The following is a 16,938-nucleotide window of genomic DNA, read 5'->3' on the forward strand; positions in this document are numbered from 1 at the left end:
ATTATTGTTTTGAATTAATAAATTCAAGGTTTTTTCATTTAAATATGCAGTGAAATTACTTGAATAAGTAATGCATCACACAAGCATAATACTAGTGTCTATGTGTCTGTGTATATATAGAACAAACTCTTCTAAAAAACTTATGTGACAAAATATTACGAGCTTAAAGATAGATGACAATGAATGTACCTTGTAAGACTTGCCTTGTTCACCATGTGTCTTGTTTTAGCAAAAGAGATTTGTCTTGTAATCTTTATTTCTAGGTACTTCATTTTCCCCTAAGACTAGGACTTGACAGCTGTCCATACCGAGGTTAACAAAACAAAACGACCAATTTGGTAAAGCCACCCAAGCCTTCCCATATTGTTGGCATTTTGCACTCTATTTTCACTTTTCAATTCAAAATTCTCGTTATCTTTTTCTGTCTAATATTTCTTCTTTCCTGATCAATTATTTCTCAAGAAACTCCAAAACTAACTTTTTTTATACTCAAAGAAAGTAAAAAGTTTCCATCAAGAAGAAAGAGTTAAGAAAGAAAAGAAAACCCAACAGTTTCAATCCAATTCCAACCACCACTCATGGCCTCCTCTATGCTCTACCCTCTCCTTCTCCTCCTCTTCCTTCACAATCCCCTCTTCTCCACAGCCAATATCTTCCACAAAAAAAGCCCCTTTAGACATCAGCTAGATCTCTCTGAGTCCCAAAAAAAACCTCTCAATGACACCCCACCAACTCTCTTCTTTGAAGTAACAAAACCCATCAAACTCCCCAAGACAAAGCCTTGCTCTTATCACATACTTCAACATGACTTTGGCTACACTTATGGCAGCCCTCCAGTTCTTGCAAACTACACACCTCCCTCACATTGCCCATCTCAAAAGTTTTCCAAGATTGTTTTCCAATGGTATGCAACTTGTAAAGGCAGGCAATTTGACCGGATTTTTGGGGTTTGGCTTGGTGGGGTTGAGCTATTTCGTAGCTGCACAGCTGAGCCAAGGGCTACTGGCATTGTTTGGAGTGTCGAGAAGGACATTACAAGGTATTATTCATTGCTCATGAAGAATCAAACACTTGCTGTTTATCTTGGTAACCTTATTACTAGTACTTATACTGGTGTGTATCATGTGAATATAACCATTCAGTTTTATCCTGCTAAAGAAAATGACGTGTCCAATTTGGGTGCTTTGGTGTCTACACATCATTCCCCGGCTGATTTGATCATGCCCATTTCGCGGAACTTGCCATTGAATGATGGTTTGTGGTTTAAAATTGAGAATTCCACTGATATTGCATTGAGTGAATTCAAGATACCACAAAATGCTTATAGAGCCGTGTTAGAGGTGTATGTTTCTTTTCATGAAAATGATGAATTTTGGTATTCGAATTTGTATAATGAGTACATTGAGGCAAATAATCTTACGGGTGCAGCCGGAAATGGACCTTTTAGGGAGGTTTTGGTTAGTCTTGATGGTGAGGAGGTTGGTGCGGTTTGGCCATTTACTGTCATTTACACTGGAGGGATTAATCCCCTCTTATGGAGGCCCATTACTGCTATCGGATCTTATGATCTCCCTTCTTATAATATTGAGATCACTCAATTTTTAGGGAAGATACTTGATGGAAAGAGCCATAAGTTTGGTTTTAGTGTGACGAATGCCTTGAATGTTTGGTACATTGATGCAAATTTGCATCTTTGGTTGGACAGCAAGAGCACAAAAATCCAAGGGAAGCTTGTGGAGCACTTTAGCTCGCGTCTTGCTGTTTCATTGGTATCTGATTTTAAGGGCTTAAATGGAACGTTTTTTAATACTGTAAGCAGGTCCATATCCTCAACTGGATGGGTGAAGTCCTCCCATGGGATTATCACAACAAATTCGATTCAAAACTTTAGATACGAAAATTCAATGCTGATGGGAAGAAATGGGGATTTGCAGATTGTGAATCAAATCATCCATTTCAATGACACTGTTCACGCAAGGCCATCATCTTCTGTTTTCTCAACAGAATCCCACAAAACATTCGACCTTTATTTATACTATAACGAATTGGATTATGGAAATGGAACTTCCGTAAGTAGTGAAAATTTCACTTTGGGATTTTTTGAGAATAGGTCTAAGGATGTTGGTTTTGGATTCTCAAAGGGCTCTCTCAGTAATGTGCAGAATGGACAGGGTTATTTGGTTGCAAGCAACAACTCGTTGGTCAGTGGATTGGGCAGTACACAACAAGTATACAAATATGACGGCAGCGATTTTTATTACTTTAGAAATGTAAGCAGCTTGAATTATACCATCCTTTTCGATGATGTGGGAAACACATGCCATAAAGGAAGAAAGTCTCATTCTGCATTGGGTTAAGCAGAATGCATCGTTATCCCAGCTCGAAATGCTTTTCTAGCACCCAGTTTACTTCATAACAGTGAAAAGTTTAAATTGTTCATTTTATTTATCCAATAGATGGTGAAGACTCTCTTCATTTATCCATCTTCAATTAATCAGAAATGTTTTAGGTGGAAATTTGCATATCCAGTGTCCCTCATTATATTGGGAGGTGATGATGAAAGTGCTGATCTTTTTGTGTTTTGTAAAAAAGACTTTCAAAATGAAATTCTTCGTTAATCCATCTTGAAATAATCAGGTTTGCATAACATGTAAAATGAAAATCCTTGATTCAGATGATTACATGATTTTTATGAGGCAATTCGTATGCAATGTCATGTTATTCATACAATGTTCTTGAGATGCTCACATGCTAGATCAAATGATACAGAAATGAAATGAATCATGTTTTGAATCATATGATAATCTTGTTCATATTTGCTCCTCAAAATCTTAAATTTGACATATTGTTCGTTTGAGTGATACGACATGATGTTAACTACAATAGTCTATAAGACCGGTCAAGCATGCCAAATAAGTGCTTAATAAACTCTTATCTTGCAACTTAGTCTCCAAACTTAGATTAAAGATTCATAAATGAGCCTTTTATCCAATATAATTTATATTTTATAGAATGTAAATAGGGTTAAAGTCATGTAATTCTTAGATTGTACCTAGGACCAAGACCTTATAAAGTTATTTTCTATTTATTGTAAACTTTTTATCTTTAAAATGAGGCAATTTTCTTTATGACTTTCTTATTTTTCCAAGTTAAAAAAAAAAAAAAAAAAAAAAAAAAAAGTGGGGCTCCATATAAAACCCTGATCTTAGGGAACATATGTACAGTTGAAAACTCACAATCAAGAGTAATGAGGGAAATTTGGAAAAGATATTGGTCTCTAATGTCCCCCAAAAAGTGCAAAAATTTTGTGTCCCCCAAAAACGTTCAAAGTTTTGTCCCCGCAGGAAAAAAAAATGGAGTTAAATATCCTATGGGATTCCACTTTCCCATGAAATGTATGGGCTCTTGTCAAAGCTAAACTACTGAAATGTGCATCATGAGCGCAATATCATCCTGCTTTGGCACGAGAAATGTTTGAGAAAATGGCAATGCAGCAGTTGGAGCTATGAGCCGTCATTGCATGGCCCATTTAGAATGCCTATAATTTGTAATTCGTATTATCTTGGTGGCCAAGAGGTTGTTCAATTGTAGAGCCTTTTTCAACCATTAATAAGCTGTAAGCTATTCTAAGAGGTTCAGATCAAAGAGAAGAGAGGGTAGGCCTCAAACTCTAGCCATTTTCATTCTCATTCTGCTTAATTTGGTTCAAGAGAAAGTGGAGGAAAATATAAGACAAGTAGGAGTTTTCAAACTCTTAAAATAATTTGCTCCTCTTTATCTTTTAATATAAAAAATAAAAAATAAAACAATTGACTTTTTTTGGACCGGTTAATAGATTAATTAAATGAGTTGGGTGGATAATAGGTATTTAATTTATATTTATACAGGTTATAAATGCGTATTTGGATAATAATAATGTACCCAACTTATTATGACCCGACCCAAAATAAACACAACTTGCCCGATTGCCACCCCTATTTGTGTAGGGGCCTATTTGCCTTTTGCAAGTCATGGATTGAGGTGTTGTCTTGAATCTATATGTGCGGTTTCCCCATCTAGCCAAAAGGCTTGAGCCTTTGACGTCATACATGTATACTTTTTTTGTTTAATTAGATTTCCATCTTTTCAGTAAAAAAAATTTTCCAAAAAATTTAAAAATTGGCAAGCAATTTACATCTTGAATCTACAGCAGAGCATGATGACTGATAAGGTTGTCACCCTATGACCACGTCAATTAACAACACCAGGAAAGAAAGGTCATTTTTTATCACATCTTTTACATAGTGCAACAGAGCCACATTAGACATTACACAGTAATTAATATATGCTAACCCCCACCAGTATCCGCACTCTCTATTAGTATCTTTATAAAATTAAAAAAACAAAGGAAATATTAACCAACACAGAGCAGAGTGCAACGCAAATTTAAATCCAGCGAGTACAACACATATTATGACATATGTATATACAGGATGAACCAACATAGAGCAGAGTGCAACACAAATATGTATGAACAAGATGAACAAACACACACAGCAGCACAACACGTGTGCATAAAAATTACTTTATTTTATACTAAACAGCAATAACAACATGACCTCATGGGGCCAATTTAACCACCATCTTAAAAACAGCATGAAAATATTAAACAAATCATATAGAACATAGCAAGTTTGAATCTTATAAGAAGCCATCGAACAATAGCCAAGAAAAACAAATCATGACCACGAAACTTCACAGAATGACTCATAACCACAGAAATCGAAATAACTACACGACAAACTACCTCAGAAACCACCACGGAGGCGAAGGACAAGGTGAAGAGTTGACTCCTTTTGGATATTATAATCTGCAAGAGTCCTGCCATCCTCCAACTGCTTACCGGCAAAAATCAGCCTCTGCTGGTCAGGTGGAATACCCTCTTTGTCCTGAATCTTAGCTTTCACATTGTCAATGGTATCAGAACTTTCAACCTCCAGAGTTATGGTTTTACCAGTCAATGTCTTCACAAAAATCTGCATCCCACCACGCAAACGAAGCACCAAGTGAAGGGTCGATTCCTTTTGGATATTATAATCAGCAAGAGTGCGCCCATCTTCCAGCTGTTTGCCAGCAAATATCAGCCTCTGCTGGTCTGGAGGGATCCCCTCTTTGTCTTGTATCTTTGCCTTGACATTATCAATAGTATCAGAACTTTCAACTTCCAATGTTATAGTTTTTCCAGTCAAGGTCTTCACAAAAATTTGCATTCCACCACGAAGACGGAGCACCAAATGGAGGGTGGACTCCTTCTGGATGTTATAGTCAGCAAGAGTACGACCATCTTCGAGTTGCTTGCCTGCAAAGATCAACCTCTGTTGGTCTGGTGGGATACCCTCCTTGTCCTGGATTTTTGCCTTGACATTGTCAATGGTATCCGAGCTTTCCACCTCCAATGTTATTGTTTTCCCTGTCAAAGTCTTAACAAAAATTTGCATACCCCCACGGAGACGAAGCACCAAGTGGAGGGTGGACTCCTTTTGGATGTTATAGTCTGCAAGGGTACGACCATCTTCAAGCTGCTTGCCGGCAAAAATCAACCTCTGCTGGTCTGGTGGGATACCTTCTTTGTCTTGTATTTTTGCCTTGACATTATCAATGGTATCTGAGCTTTCCACCTCCAAGGTGATGGTTTTTCCAGTCAGGGTCTTGACAAATATCTGCATCCCACCACGGAGACGAAGCACCAAGTGGAGGGTGGACTCTTTCTGGATATTGTAGTCGGCAAGAGTTCGACCATCTTCCAATTGTTTACCAGCGAAAATGAGCCTTTGCTGATCTGGTGGGATTCCTTCCTTGTCCTGGATTTTTGCTTTCACATTGTCAATAGTATCGGAGCTTTCAACCTCAAGGGTGATGGTCTTTCCAGTGAGAGTTTTCACAAAGATCTGCATCTGTTGGATTGAATGATCCCACAAAATTTTTAAATAAAATAAATTAGAAAATCATCGAAACCATATTTCAAATTGAAATGCCACAATCTTCCACATGCTTATATTTTCAAAAAAAATAAAAATCATCCATCAGATGTTATTGTTAGTTAATATATTTTCAAATTCTGAGTAAATTATACAAATAAAATAAACATAGTCAAACATATATGTAATGGATAAAACTTAAGAACATGACCTTAAGTCCAATACATCAGGTTCTCCAATTGAATTCAAACACTTGTTTGTTTTGAATTTAATTTTTCTTGGCAAAGATAAGACTCTTCTTATCTAATTGGTAAATGCAAACAAGTGTTTGAATACCCAAAATTGTATTGCACCAAAGGTACAGTATCTAAGTTTTACTCATACACCAGCTGAATCTATAATACAACTAGACCATAATTAAATCAAAATCAACGTCTCAATTTAAATCGATTTGGAATTTATAAACAACTGTTTGTTTAACCACTACACTCCCTAATGATTGTAAGATTGACGCCCTCAGGAAAAACAAACAAACAAACCTAACCCATCAAAAATACCCACGTCTATATCCCATATAATACACAAAAAGAATAAAGAAACAAAATTTAAAAAGAAAAAAAATTAAGAAAATTATATATATATATATATATATATACTGCAAACCCTAATCGAATTCTTTGGATCTTACAACAAAAAATTGGTATTCATCAATCAAGTACAGAAACACAAGATCAAGAAGAACAAATCGTATTGCAATCAACTGGAAAATCGGAAAGATCTAACAAAATTCAATCAGCCAAAAGGAGCATAACTCTAATCGAAATTTTACCCAAATTTAAAATTTGGGATATGAATCATCAAGTAATTTACACATCGATACAGGTTTTACAAATATCAATATCATAAATTTTTCTTTAAATTTTTTATTTAATAAATTAAAGAATATAAGAGAAAGGATTTTACCTTGAGAGAGAGAGAAATTGGGATGAGAATTTTCTGAAAGTGAGAAAATGTAGGGCCAAAGGATTGGGAGTGGCAGTAATTATAGAATTATAACTGGGGATTTTGCCGACTTTAGTCACCAATGGGATTGTGACACGTTTTAATTAGTAATAAAATTTTAGTTAGCGTATAATTTTTAATTTTTCAAACTTAGATAATAGAGTTTAGTTAAATTAAATTGGTTTGGCTTTCTTTCTTTCTTTCTTTTTTTCTTTTTTTTTTGAGAATCCAAACCAAAATGGCTCAACTGAATCTGTTTGGATATCGCTTATTTTGTTAAAACTAAAAACTTATTACTAAAAGTATTGTAGATAAAGGTAAAAGTTAATTAAAATAGTACAATGGAACCTATAAATAGTATCAAAAAATTTAGTAAGGCCCATAAACAATGACAAAAATAAACTGAATAATAAAATAATTTTCATTTTTAAGTGATATCCAAACAGAGGCTAACATTACTTAAGGAACATCAAACAAAAGAAGATTAGAAATATCCTTTTGCACATCTTCTAATCAAACAGCTAAACTCAAACTCTCTTTAACTTTTTTTAGTTAGTGCATCAGCAACTACATTACAGTTGCGTTTCACATGACAAAACGGAATAAAATTAACATCAACAACTAATATCCTGATGTTATCGATAATGTTGCCATACTCCAGAGGGTTCGAACTTCCTTGAGCGATGGCTCATGGCTTGGATGACCACAGTAGAATCTCCTTTGAAAACCATCTCTCTGAGACCAATTTCTTCTAACGACAAGAACTCCTAAAGCAGCGAACCGGCTCTTGGGTTGATGCTGTCCATTGGCAGAGTCGGGTGGCCAAACTTTAAAGTGTTGCGACGATTTCAAACAGCCCAGGCCACCAGCCCACCATGATGAATATCTCCTTCCTGAAATCCTCTTGTAGCTGCAGAAAACAATCCAATAAGTAGGGCATTAAGGTGGTTGGATTGGATAACCCTACTTTACATGGGTAAGTAGCAATCAAAAACGGGTTTGGCTTACCTTCGATATTTTTTTAATTGAAATCTCATTTTATTTTAATGAAATCTATTGCATCACTTGCTAATTAAATAAAATGTATAAATTAAAACTCATTATCATATCATTCTATCTTAAAGAAAATTATTGAATACTCTATGAATACCATAAATGAGTACTCTCTCTTACATGAATTGTGGGTTTAATCATGAATTACTCTTATCTAAGCCAAACCCAAATTAAACAACCCTAAATAATTAAAAGATTGTTCACTAACAAATGCTTTAGGGCATCTTTAAATTTTTCATTAAAAAAATATATATATATATATATATATATATGCCAAGAGTTTTGTAATTTTAATAGGAGCAGCTTATGTGATTATAATATGCACAGTTCAAATCACTCGTCTCTAGTTGTAGTTATCAAATTATCAAAAAAGATAAATATTATCAAAAGAATTTTAAAAAATAAATAATTAATATATATAATAAGTATAAGTTTATATTCATTATTTCATTTGCATATTTTTGTGGTTGCATCAAATTGAAATAATCTTTTAGATACAAACAACCATTTTAATATTCTTAGCTTAATTGTTGGTATCAATTTTTCTTTCTTGCTTTCTTTCTTTTCTTTTTTTTCTTTTTCAGTTAAAATTTACTAAAATCCTTGAAGTGGTTTGCTAATAATTAGTAATATTGTTTCAAATGATATTAATAATAAATATTTACATAATTAAGGACTCTAATATGATTTTATTACATTTAATCGATTATGTCCTACCAAATAGATTGATTTCAGTACAAACTAGCCTGACCAATTTGCTATTGCCTTTTTTTATTAATAAAAACATGTGTTTTTGGAAATTGCAATAAATATCTAATTCCATGGTAAATGAGAATGTTGATATGTGGGTTTTCAGTTAGCTCAATGGGTAAAGTCTCTGATAATTGAATAAAAGATTTGTAGTTCAATCTCTACCTATACCAAAAACTGATTGATGTTTTGGTCTGATCATAAAGAATTATCATCGAGAGCGGATATTATAGGTTGAAACTTAAACTCTTTTTTTTTTTTTTTTTTTTAATGTCAATGCGACTAATGGTAATACTAAAATATTATTTTTTTGCCACATGACTTACCAACTGTCCAAAATTTTTAAAAAATAAATGTATTTTAATTTAATGACTCAATCATATTTACAGTATTGCTTTTATTCAACCTATGTCGAAGTTGTGAGTTTTAGTTAGTGTAAGGACACAATTTGTAACGACCCATAATAATGTTGGGTTCGCACGTAAAAAGACCCAAACAATATCATTTATAGAGCGTGGGTTTGAAAAGCTAGGCCTTGGTCACCAGACAGTGGTTTTCCGTGGTGTTCATACATAAATAAATCGTATTCACTCTAGGAGTCTTTCTCCTGGAGGCGGGCTGGGAGGCTCTAGTTTTTTGGCCTTTTTTCCCAACCTCTTTTTTGGCGCATCAACCTTCACATTATATAACCCTTCTTAGTTGATCTTAGCCCTCCACTTGTTGATCAGGCAGGTGCCTACTTCAGTACCCGTCCTATCAGCTGTCCCCCCCTTACTTTTTGTTAGTTGCGATAATCAAAGTCACCCTATCCAAGCGTCTTTTCTTATTAATATGATTAGGACATTGGCGGGTGCATTTAATGCGGAGGGGACGTATTTGCCTTGAACCAGTTTCACACCGTACCCCCACGTGGGTCGCATTCTACTCGCATCTTCGCTTTTTAGGGGCAACCTTTAACGGGATGTTGCTCTTCCCTTTGAAGTCTTGGAGTGCCGAGGACAGGGTCATCCTCGGCTGTTCCCCCCGACACTTTGGCCTTTCCCCATTCGTCCTCGGCAAATACCCTCCTCAGCACGGGCCCCGGGCCCTAATAGAGCGTGGGCTGGATCATAAGTTCCCCGGCCCCACAATAGCCCCTCAAAATCCTGCTATCCGACTCCTTAACAGATAGGAGGGTTTTGATGACATCGGATATCTGTCAATGCCTGTCAATCCTTGTTACCTATCGGTTCCCGAGACTTTTCGTCTGCCCGAGACACATCCCTAGAGCCCTTGGAAGGTGAAACGTGGCCTCATTAAATGCGGGCAGCTCTGTGTTTCCTATGTTCTACGGCATGATGAAGATCAAACGGTGGTGATTCCTTGGCCTTTATGGGCGGGAAAATTCATGCAGTTACTCTAGGAAGCATAAATGATTTTTTGGAATGGATTATCTCATCATGTATGAATGGTTGAGCATGCAATATATTTAGAATCATGTTTCGGAACGTTAGCTCACCCGCCCTTATAGAGCCTTGAACTCATGTCTGAACCTCATTCAATGGAGATACAGGCATCATCCGAGATGTCACGTGTACTGTTAGGTCCCATTTAGTATCCTGATTTCCTTGAAGTAGTTGGTTTCCCCATAGGTTTGAGTCCAAGGACCATGCAATACCTTGGTTCTGTCCAAAACTTGATTTTTTAAGTAATTGGTTTCCCCATAGATTTGAGTCCGAAGACCATGCAATACCTTGGTTCTGTCCAAAACTTGATTTTCAAGTAGTTGGTTTCCTCATAGGTTTGAGTCCGAGGACCATGCAATACCTTGGTTCTGTCCAAAACTTGATTTTTTAAGTAGTTAGTTTCCCCATAGGTTTGAGTCCGAGGACCATGCAATACCTTGGTTCTGTCCAAAACTTGATTTTGAAGTAGTTGGTTTCCCCATAGGTTTGAGTCCGAGAACCATGCAATACCTTGGTTTTGTCCAAAACTTGATTTTGAAGTAGTTGGTTTCCTCATAGGTTTGAGTTCGAGGACCATGCAATACCTTGGTTCTGTCCAAAACTTGATTTTCAAGTAGTTGGTTTCCCCATAGGTTTGAGTCCGAGGACCATGCAATATCTTGGTTCTGTCCAAAACTTGATTTTTTAAGTAGTTGGTTTCCCCATAGGTTTGAGTCCGAGGACCATGCAATACCTTGGTTCTATCCAAAACTTGATTTTGAAGTAGTTGGGGGACCTAACCCCTCGGTTATGGTGTGGGACCTTGGTTTAGAGGGATTACCTCCTCGGCCAAGCCCCTAGAACCATCCATGCCGCTGACGCTACGAAGCGCAGCCCCTAGCGAAGAAATGTAGCCCCTAATGGAACTTTATGCTAGAACACTACAACCGGCTGCTAGAAATGATAAGGGGACTGTCTCGACCTACCGCCTGTGCCAACACACAAGCCTTTCCCACAGACGGCACCAATTGTAAGGACACAATTTGTAACGACCCATAATAATGTTGGGTTCGCACGTAAAAAGGTCCAAACAATATCATTTATAGAGCGTGGGTTTGAAAGGCTAGGCCTTGGTCACCAAACAGTGGTTTTCCGTGGTGTTCATACATAAATAAATCGTATTCTCTCTAGGAGTCTTTCTCCTGGAGGCGGGCTGGGAGGCTCTGGTTTTTTGGCCTTTTCTCCCAGCCTCTTTTTTGGCGCATCAACCATCACATTATATAGCCCTTCTTGGTTGATCTTAGCCCTCCACTTGTTGATCAGGCAGGTGCCTACTTCAGTACCCGTCCTATCAGCTGTCCCCCCCTTACTTTTTGTTAGTTGCGATGATCGAAGTCACCCTGTCTAGTCGTCATTTCTCATTAATATGATTAGGACGTTGGCGGGTGCATTTAATGCGGAGAGGATATATTTGCCTTGAACCAGTTTCGTACTGTACCCCCACGTGGGTCGCATTCTACTCGCCTCTTCGGTTTTTGGGGGCAACCTTTAACGGGATGTTGCTCTTCCCTTTAAAATCTTGGAGTGTTGAGAACAGGGTCATCCTCGGCTGTTCCCCCCAACACTTCGGCCTTTCCCCATTCATTCTCGGCAAATACCCTCCTCGGCACGGGCCCCGAGCCCTAATAGAGCGTGGGCCGGATCATAAGTTCCCCGGCCCCACAGTTAGTATCTTAATTCTCTTGAATTATGAAATAGTTGTAAAAATTAATCAAAACTTGAGAAACAAATTTTTGTAAATTCAAATAAAAAACCACAATAAAACTCTAAAATAAAAACTAAACTGACACATTTGAAACCTTACAAATCATTTTAACATATAGGGTAAATGTTAAGGACCAAAATAATGAATAACGCTTAAACCAAAGTCACATTATATACAAATATTGAAAAAATGCAATCATAGTGAATTCGTGTGTACAAGACTACAAGTGAATATGTGACTTCCAGTTAGCTTGACAAGTAAAATCTCTAATAGTTGAATAAGAGATCTGGGGTTCAATCCCCAATCCTCGCCTACACACGAAAAACTTATTAATGTCTTAGTCTGATAGCTATCATTAGAAGCAAACATCATAGGTTGAAATTCTCTCATAAAAATAAATAAATAAACTATAAGTGAATATAATATTGACAAAATTATAAATATACATACCATAATATGAATTTTTATTTGTTTACTAATATTATTCCTGTGCGATGTACAATTTGATGAAGATTCATATGTAAGCTACTTTTAAAAAAAATATATATTAAATAAAGGTAATAATAAATCCTAAAATAAGTAAGTAATTTTAATAAATAAAATTACTTTAAGTTTCAATATTTGGACATTATCAGTGTTTATCTATTTTTATATTTTATAATTCTCTTTGTGCTTTGTGTTAATTTATTAATATGAGATATGGAATGAGTTTAATCATTCCTATTTGGGTTATGCCATAGCCAACACAAATAATAATATACAAAATAGTTCCTAAATACTTTTTTTTTTTCCTACTGATAGTCTAACAAAAAAAAAAAAAACCAACACACTCAAAAATTTAATATAATAATCAAAACCCAAAATGAAAACATACACAAAAGAGTTCAAAAATTGAGAATATAAAAAAATTAAAAATTTATATTAGAGAATCATGAACTTAAATGGGTGTTTATTGTTTTGCTTCTTTATAGTAAACTTCCTTTGGTATAATATTCTTCATGCAAATTTAGAAATAAAGAACAATAAGTAAGATGGATTTATTAAATTAAAACAATAAGCATTATGAACAATAAGCGTAAGTTGCAACTTGGGAAAAACAAGTGAAAAAAATACAAAAACATGGGGTGTAATATGTGGAATTTAATTTTATGGATGACTTTATTGGTTATGAGTGATTATATCAAAAATTCATGAATTAATACATACATACATACATACATATATATATATATATATATATATATGTTCTGAAAATTTTGATAATAAACTATTAGTTGGAGTAGAATTTAAATTTCAAAACTTAGGATCCATTTGGAACAACTTATTTAGCTGAAACTAATTTTTTTTTTTTTTTGCTGAAAGTGTAGAAAAAATGTTAAAAAAATAAGCTGAATAGTACAGTAGGACCCATGAATAGTATCAAAAAGTGCAGTGGAACCCATAAATCATATTATATCATATTATATATAATAAAAGTTGGGCTTAGACGCCGTAATTGCGCCACGTGGCTTCACCAAATTGCAGAAATTTTAATAAATCATATTATATAAAATAAAAGTTGGGCTTAGACGCCATAATTGCATCACGTGGCTTCACCAAATTACAGAAATTTTAATAAATTTTTAGATTTTAAGAATAGATATATACATATTTTTTGGATAAATATGATAAATCAAATAATGAAAGAAAGTAGTATTTAATTTACAACTATAACAGTTGTGTCTATCTAAAATTTTATCAACAAAACCTAAAATCAATAGAATAGAATTATCTAAGGATAGAATTTAAATAAAAAAGAGAGATAAAACTACCTAAAAAAAAAAAAAAAGAGGTACGTCCACTTAGAAATTGAAAATTCCACTATTGGAAAAAGAGCTTCCATTGTATATTGAAACATATATACAAATTTGCATAAAAGAGGTCTAATATATCCACTTAGAAATTGAAACTCCCACAATTGGAAAAAGAGCTTCCGTTGTGAGCTTCTGTTGTATATTGAAATTGTGAGGACACGATTTGTAACGACCCGTAATAGTGTTGGGTTCGCACGTAAAAAGGCCCAAACAATATCATTTATAGAGCGTGGGTTTAAAAGGTTAGGCCTTGGTCACCAGACGCTGGTTTTTCGTGGTGGTCATACGTAATTAAAATCGTGTTCGCCCTAGGAGTCTTTCTCCTGGAGGCGGGTTGGGAGGCTCTGGTTTTTGGCCATTTTTCCTAGCCCCCTCTTGGTGCATTAACCTTTACATTACATAGCCCTTCTTGGTTGATTTTAACCCTCCACTTGTTGGTCAGGCAGGTGCCTACTTCTGTACCCGTCCCATCAGCTGTCCCTTCTTACTTTCTGTTAGTTACGATGATCGAAGTCGCCCTGCTCAGGCGTCTTTTCTCATTAACATGGTCAGGATGCTAGCTAGTGCATTTAATGCGAAGGGGACGTGTTTACCCTGAACCAGTTTTGCACCGTACCCCCATGTGGGTCCCATTCTACTCGCATCTCTTTCAGGGGGCTTTTTTTTGGGGGGTATCCTTCATCAAGACGTTTCTCTTCCCCTTAAGGTCCTGGAGTGCTGAGGACAGGGTCGTCCTCGGCTATTCCCCTCGACACTTCGGACTTTCCCCATTCGTCCTCGGCACATACCCTCCTCGGCACGGGCCCCGAGCCCTAATAGGGCGTGGGTCGGATCATAAGTTCCCTGGCCCCACAGAAATCATACATACAATTTTGCATATGTTTCTTTAAAAAAAAAAAATAGAAAAGAAAAAAAAAGAAGAAGAAGATAGAACTTGCATTTTTTTTTCCTACGTTTTTTTTTTTTTTTTTTGGGTGGATAAATTTGCATCTTATGCCATATTTTTCCTGATAATTAAGTTAAAAAAAAAAAAAAAGTATTTGAGTTTCACCTAAACTACTTCTTTTTGTTCATATTATCTTCTTCACAACCTAAAATTCTCACTATATATACATACAGTTTTTTGGTGTTTCATTATTTCTACTACGTACTTTACAATTATTTGCTATATTCTTCCTTTCTTCTCTCTACCCTACCTACAACCTTGCAGGTAATTTTTTTTTGTTCTTTCATCAAATTGAATAGATTTTATGTATTTGTTGCCTTTATATTATATATTATATGATTTTTACCAACAAGTTTTATAGATAGGCTGAAATTCTATGTTTGATCACACCTTTTAGTGTTTTTTTTAGAAGTCAATATAGCAAGCAATATATTTGTATTTTTTAATTTCTTATTACATGATTATTGGTTGTTGACATCAATATTTTATAATGGATTTTGTGGGGCGCAAATGATTTATGGGCCAGGCCCCTCTACCCAGGGAGAGTCCAAAGGCCCAGGCCGAGGAGGATTATGGCCCAAGTTCAACGAAATAGCCTTTGGGTACCGCCGAGGGTAGTTCAGTCCTCGGCAGACCCACAGTACCTCCAAAGGGAAGGGTAAAAACAGTATAGGACTGGAACATGGAAGAAAGATCTAAAATATCCAGGGAAAGCTGCTGTTATTGCCATTTAATGTTCTGAACCCGACAGAGCCGCATTCTTTGGCTTTTACAACCATCCCTAATGACTTTGAGTATGGACTGATGGGACAAGTATCAATCTTGGAAAGTTTAACCCTACGCGTGGACGAAGGACAGTGGACGCGAGCTAGTAGAAAAGGAAGAGTAAGTAATCTATAGAGGGGGTTGGGAAAAATGGCCAGAAACCAGAGCCTCCCAGCCCACCTCCAGGAGAAAGACTCCAGGGGTGTAGGAAAGCTTAAGTTCATACGAACACCGCGAAAAACCCACCGCCTATCGAACAAGGCCTAGCCTTTCAAACCCACGCTCTACAAATGATATTGTTAGGGGCCTTTTCACGTGCGAACCCGACACTGTTACGGTCCGTCACGAATCGCGTCCTTACAATTGGCGCCGTCTGTGGGGAAGGCTTGTGTGTTGGTATAGGAAGTGGGTCGATAGAGTTTCTTCGTTATATCTAACCGTCGATTATAGAGTTCTAGTATAAAGTTCTGTTAGGGACTATGTTTCTTGACTAGGGGCTGGGTTGAGGAACTAACTCCCTTAAAGCCAAGGTCCCCTGTAAAGAGTAAACTAGGCACCTGGTAACGTTAACCGTATGGATAAACTCTAGGGGCTTGGCCGAGGAGCTAACTCCCCTAAAGCCAAGATCCCACACAAAGAGAAAACTAGGTTTTGGACAGAACCAAGGCATCGCATGGTCCACGGACCCAAGCCTCAGGGGAAACCAACTACCTGGATGTGGAAAACTAGGTTTTGGATAGAACCAAGGCATTGCATGGTTCTCGGACCCAAGCCTCAGGGGAAACCAACTACCTGGATGTGGAAAACTAGGTTTTGGACAGAACCAAGGCATTGCATGGTCCACGGACCCAAGCCTCAGGGGAAACCAACTACCTGGATGTGGAAAGGTTTTGGACAGTAACCAAGGCTTTGCATGGTCCTCGGACTCAAGCCTCTGGGGAAACCAACTACCTGGATGAGGAAAACTAGGTTTTTGGACAGAACCAAGGCATTGCATAGTCCTCGGACTCAAGCCTCTGGGGAAACCAACTACCTGGACGAGGAAAACTAGGTTTTTGGACAGAACCAAGGCATTGCATAGTCCACGGACTCAAGCCTCTGGGGAAACCAAATACCTGGATGAGGAAAACTGGGTTTTGGACAGAACCAAGGCATTGCATAGTCCACGGACTCAAGCCTCTGGGGAAACCAACTATCTGGATGTGGAAAACTAGGTTTTGACAGAACCAAGGCATTGCATAGTCCTCGGACTCAAGCCTCTGGGGAAACCAACTACCTGGATGAGGAAAACTTGGTTTTGGACAGAACCAAGGCATTGCATAGTCCACCGGACCAACCTCAGGGAACAACTACCTGGATGTGGAAAAACTTAGGTTATGACAGAACCAAGCATTGCATGTCCTCGGACCAAGCCTCAGTGAAA

The 16,938-nt window shown here is 36.8% G+C and overlaps 2 protein-coding genes across 3 annotated transcripts; one reads left to right on the forward strand and one right to left on the reverse strand.

The window, feature by feature from the left end:
- Positions 1-86: 86 nt before the first annotated feature.
- LOC115984270 (peptide-N4-(N-acetyl-beta-glucosaminyl)asparagine amidase A-like) lies at positions 87-2,678 on the forward strand. The gene has a single exon (XM_031107233.1). The coding sequence runs from the start codon at positions 579-581 to the stop codon at positions 2,355-2,357; it is 1,779 nt and encodes a 592-aa protein (XP_030963093.1). The 5' UTR covers positions 87-578; the 3' UTR covers positions 2,358-2,678.
- A 1,846-nt stretch (positions 2,679-4,524) lies between these two features.
- On the reverse strand, positions 4,525-6,995 carry LOC115987001 (polyubiquitin). 2 transcript variants are annotated; one of them, XM_031110439.1, is made up of 2 exons: positions 6,921-6,995; positions 4,525-5,933 (listed from the first exon to the last, which is right to left on the reverse strand). In XM_031110439.1, exon 2 carries the CDS (start codon positions 5,931-5,933, stop codon positions 4,788-4,790), a length of 1,146 nt encoding a protein of 381 aa, XP_030966299.1. In that variant the 5' UTR covers positions 6,921-6,995; the 3' UTR covers positions 4,525-4,787. The 2 variants fall into 2 exon arrangements, with proteins under 2 accessions (XP_030966299.1, XP_030966300.1); XM_031110440.1 differs by lacking the exon at positions 6,921-6,995 and adding an exon at positions 6,787-6,807.
- Positions 6,996-16,938: the final 9,943 nt, after the last annotated feature.

The sequence above is a fragment of the Quercus lobata genome, chromosome 4 (assembly GCF_001633185.2).
Source record: "Quercus lobata isolate SW786 chromosome 4, ValleyOak3.0 Primary Assembly, whole genome shotgun sequence".
Taxonomy (NCBI): domain Eukaryota; kingdom Viridiplantae; phylum Streptophyta; class Magnoliopsida; order Fagales; family Fagaceae; genus Quercus; species Quercus lobata.

Bases quoted from the DNA above. Each gene is read 5' to 3' on its own strand.
- LOC115984270 (XM_031107233.1), top strand. From the start codon at position 579: ATGGCCTCCTCTATGCTCTACCCTCTCCTTCTCCTCCTCTTCCTTCAC.
- LOC115987001 (XM_031110439.1), bottom strand. From the start codon at position 5,933: ATGCAGATCTTTGTGAAAACTCTCACTGGAAAGACCATCACCCTTGAG.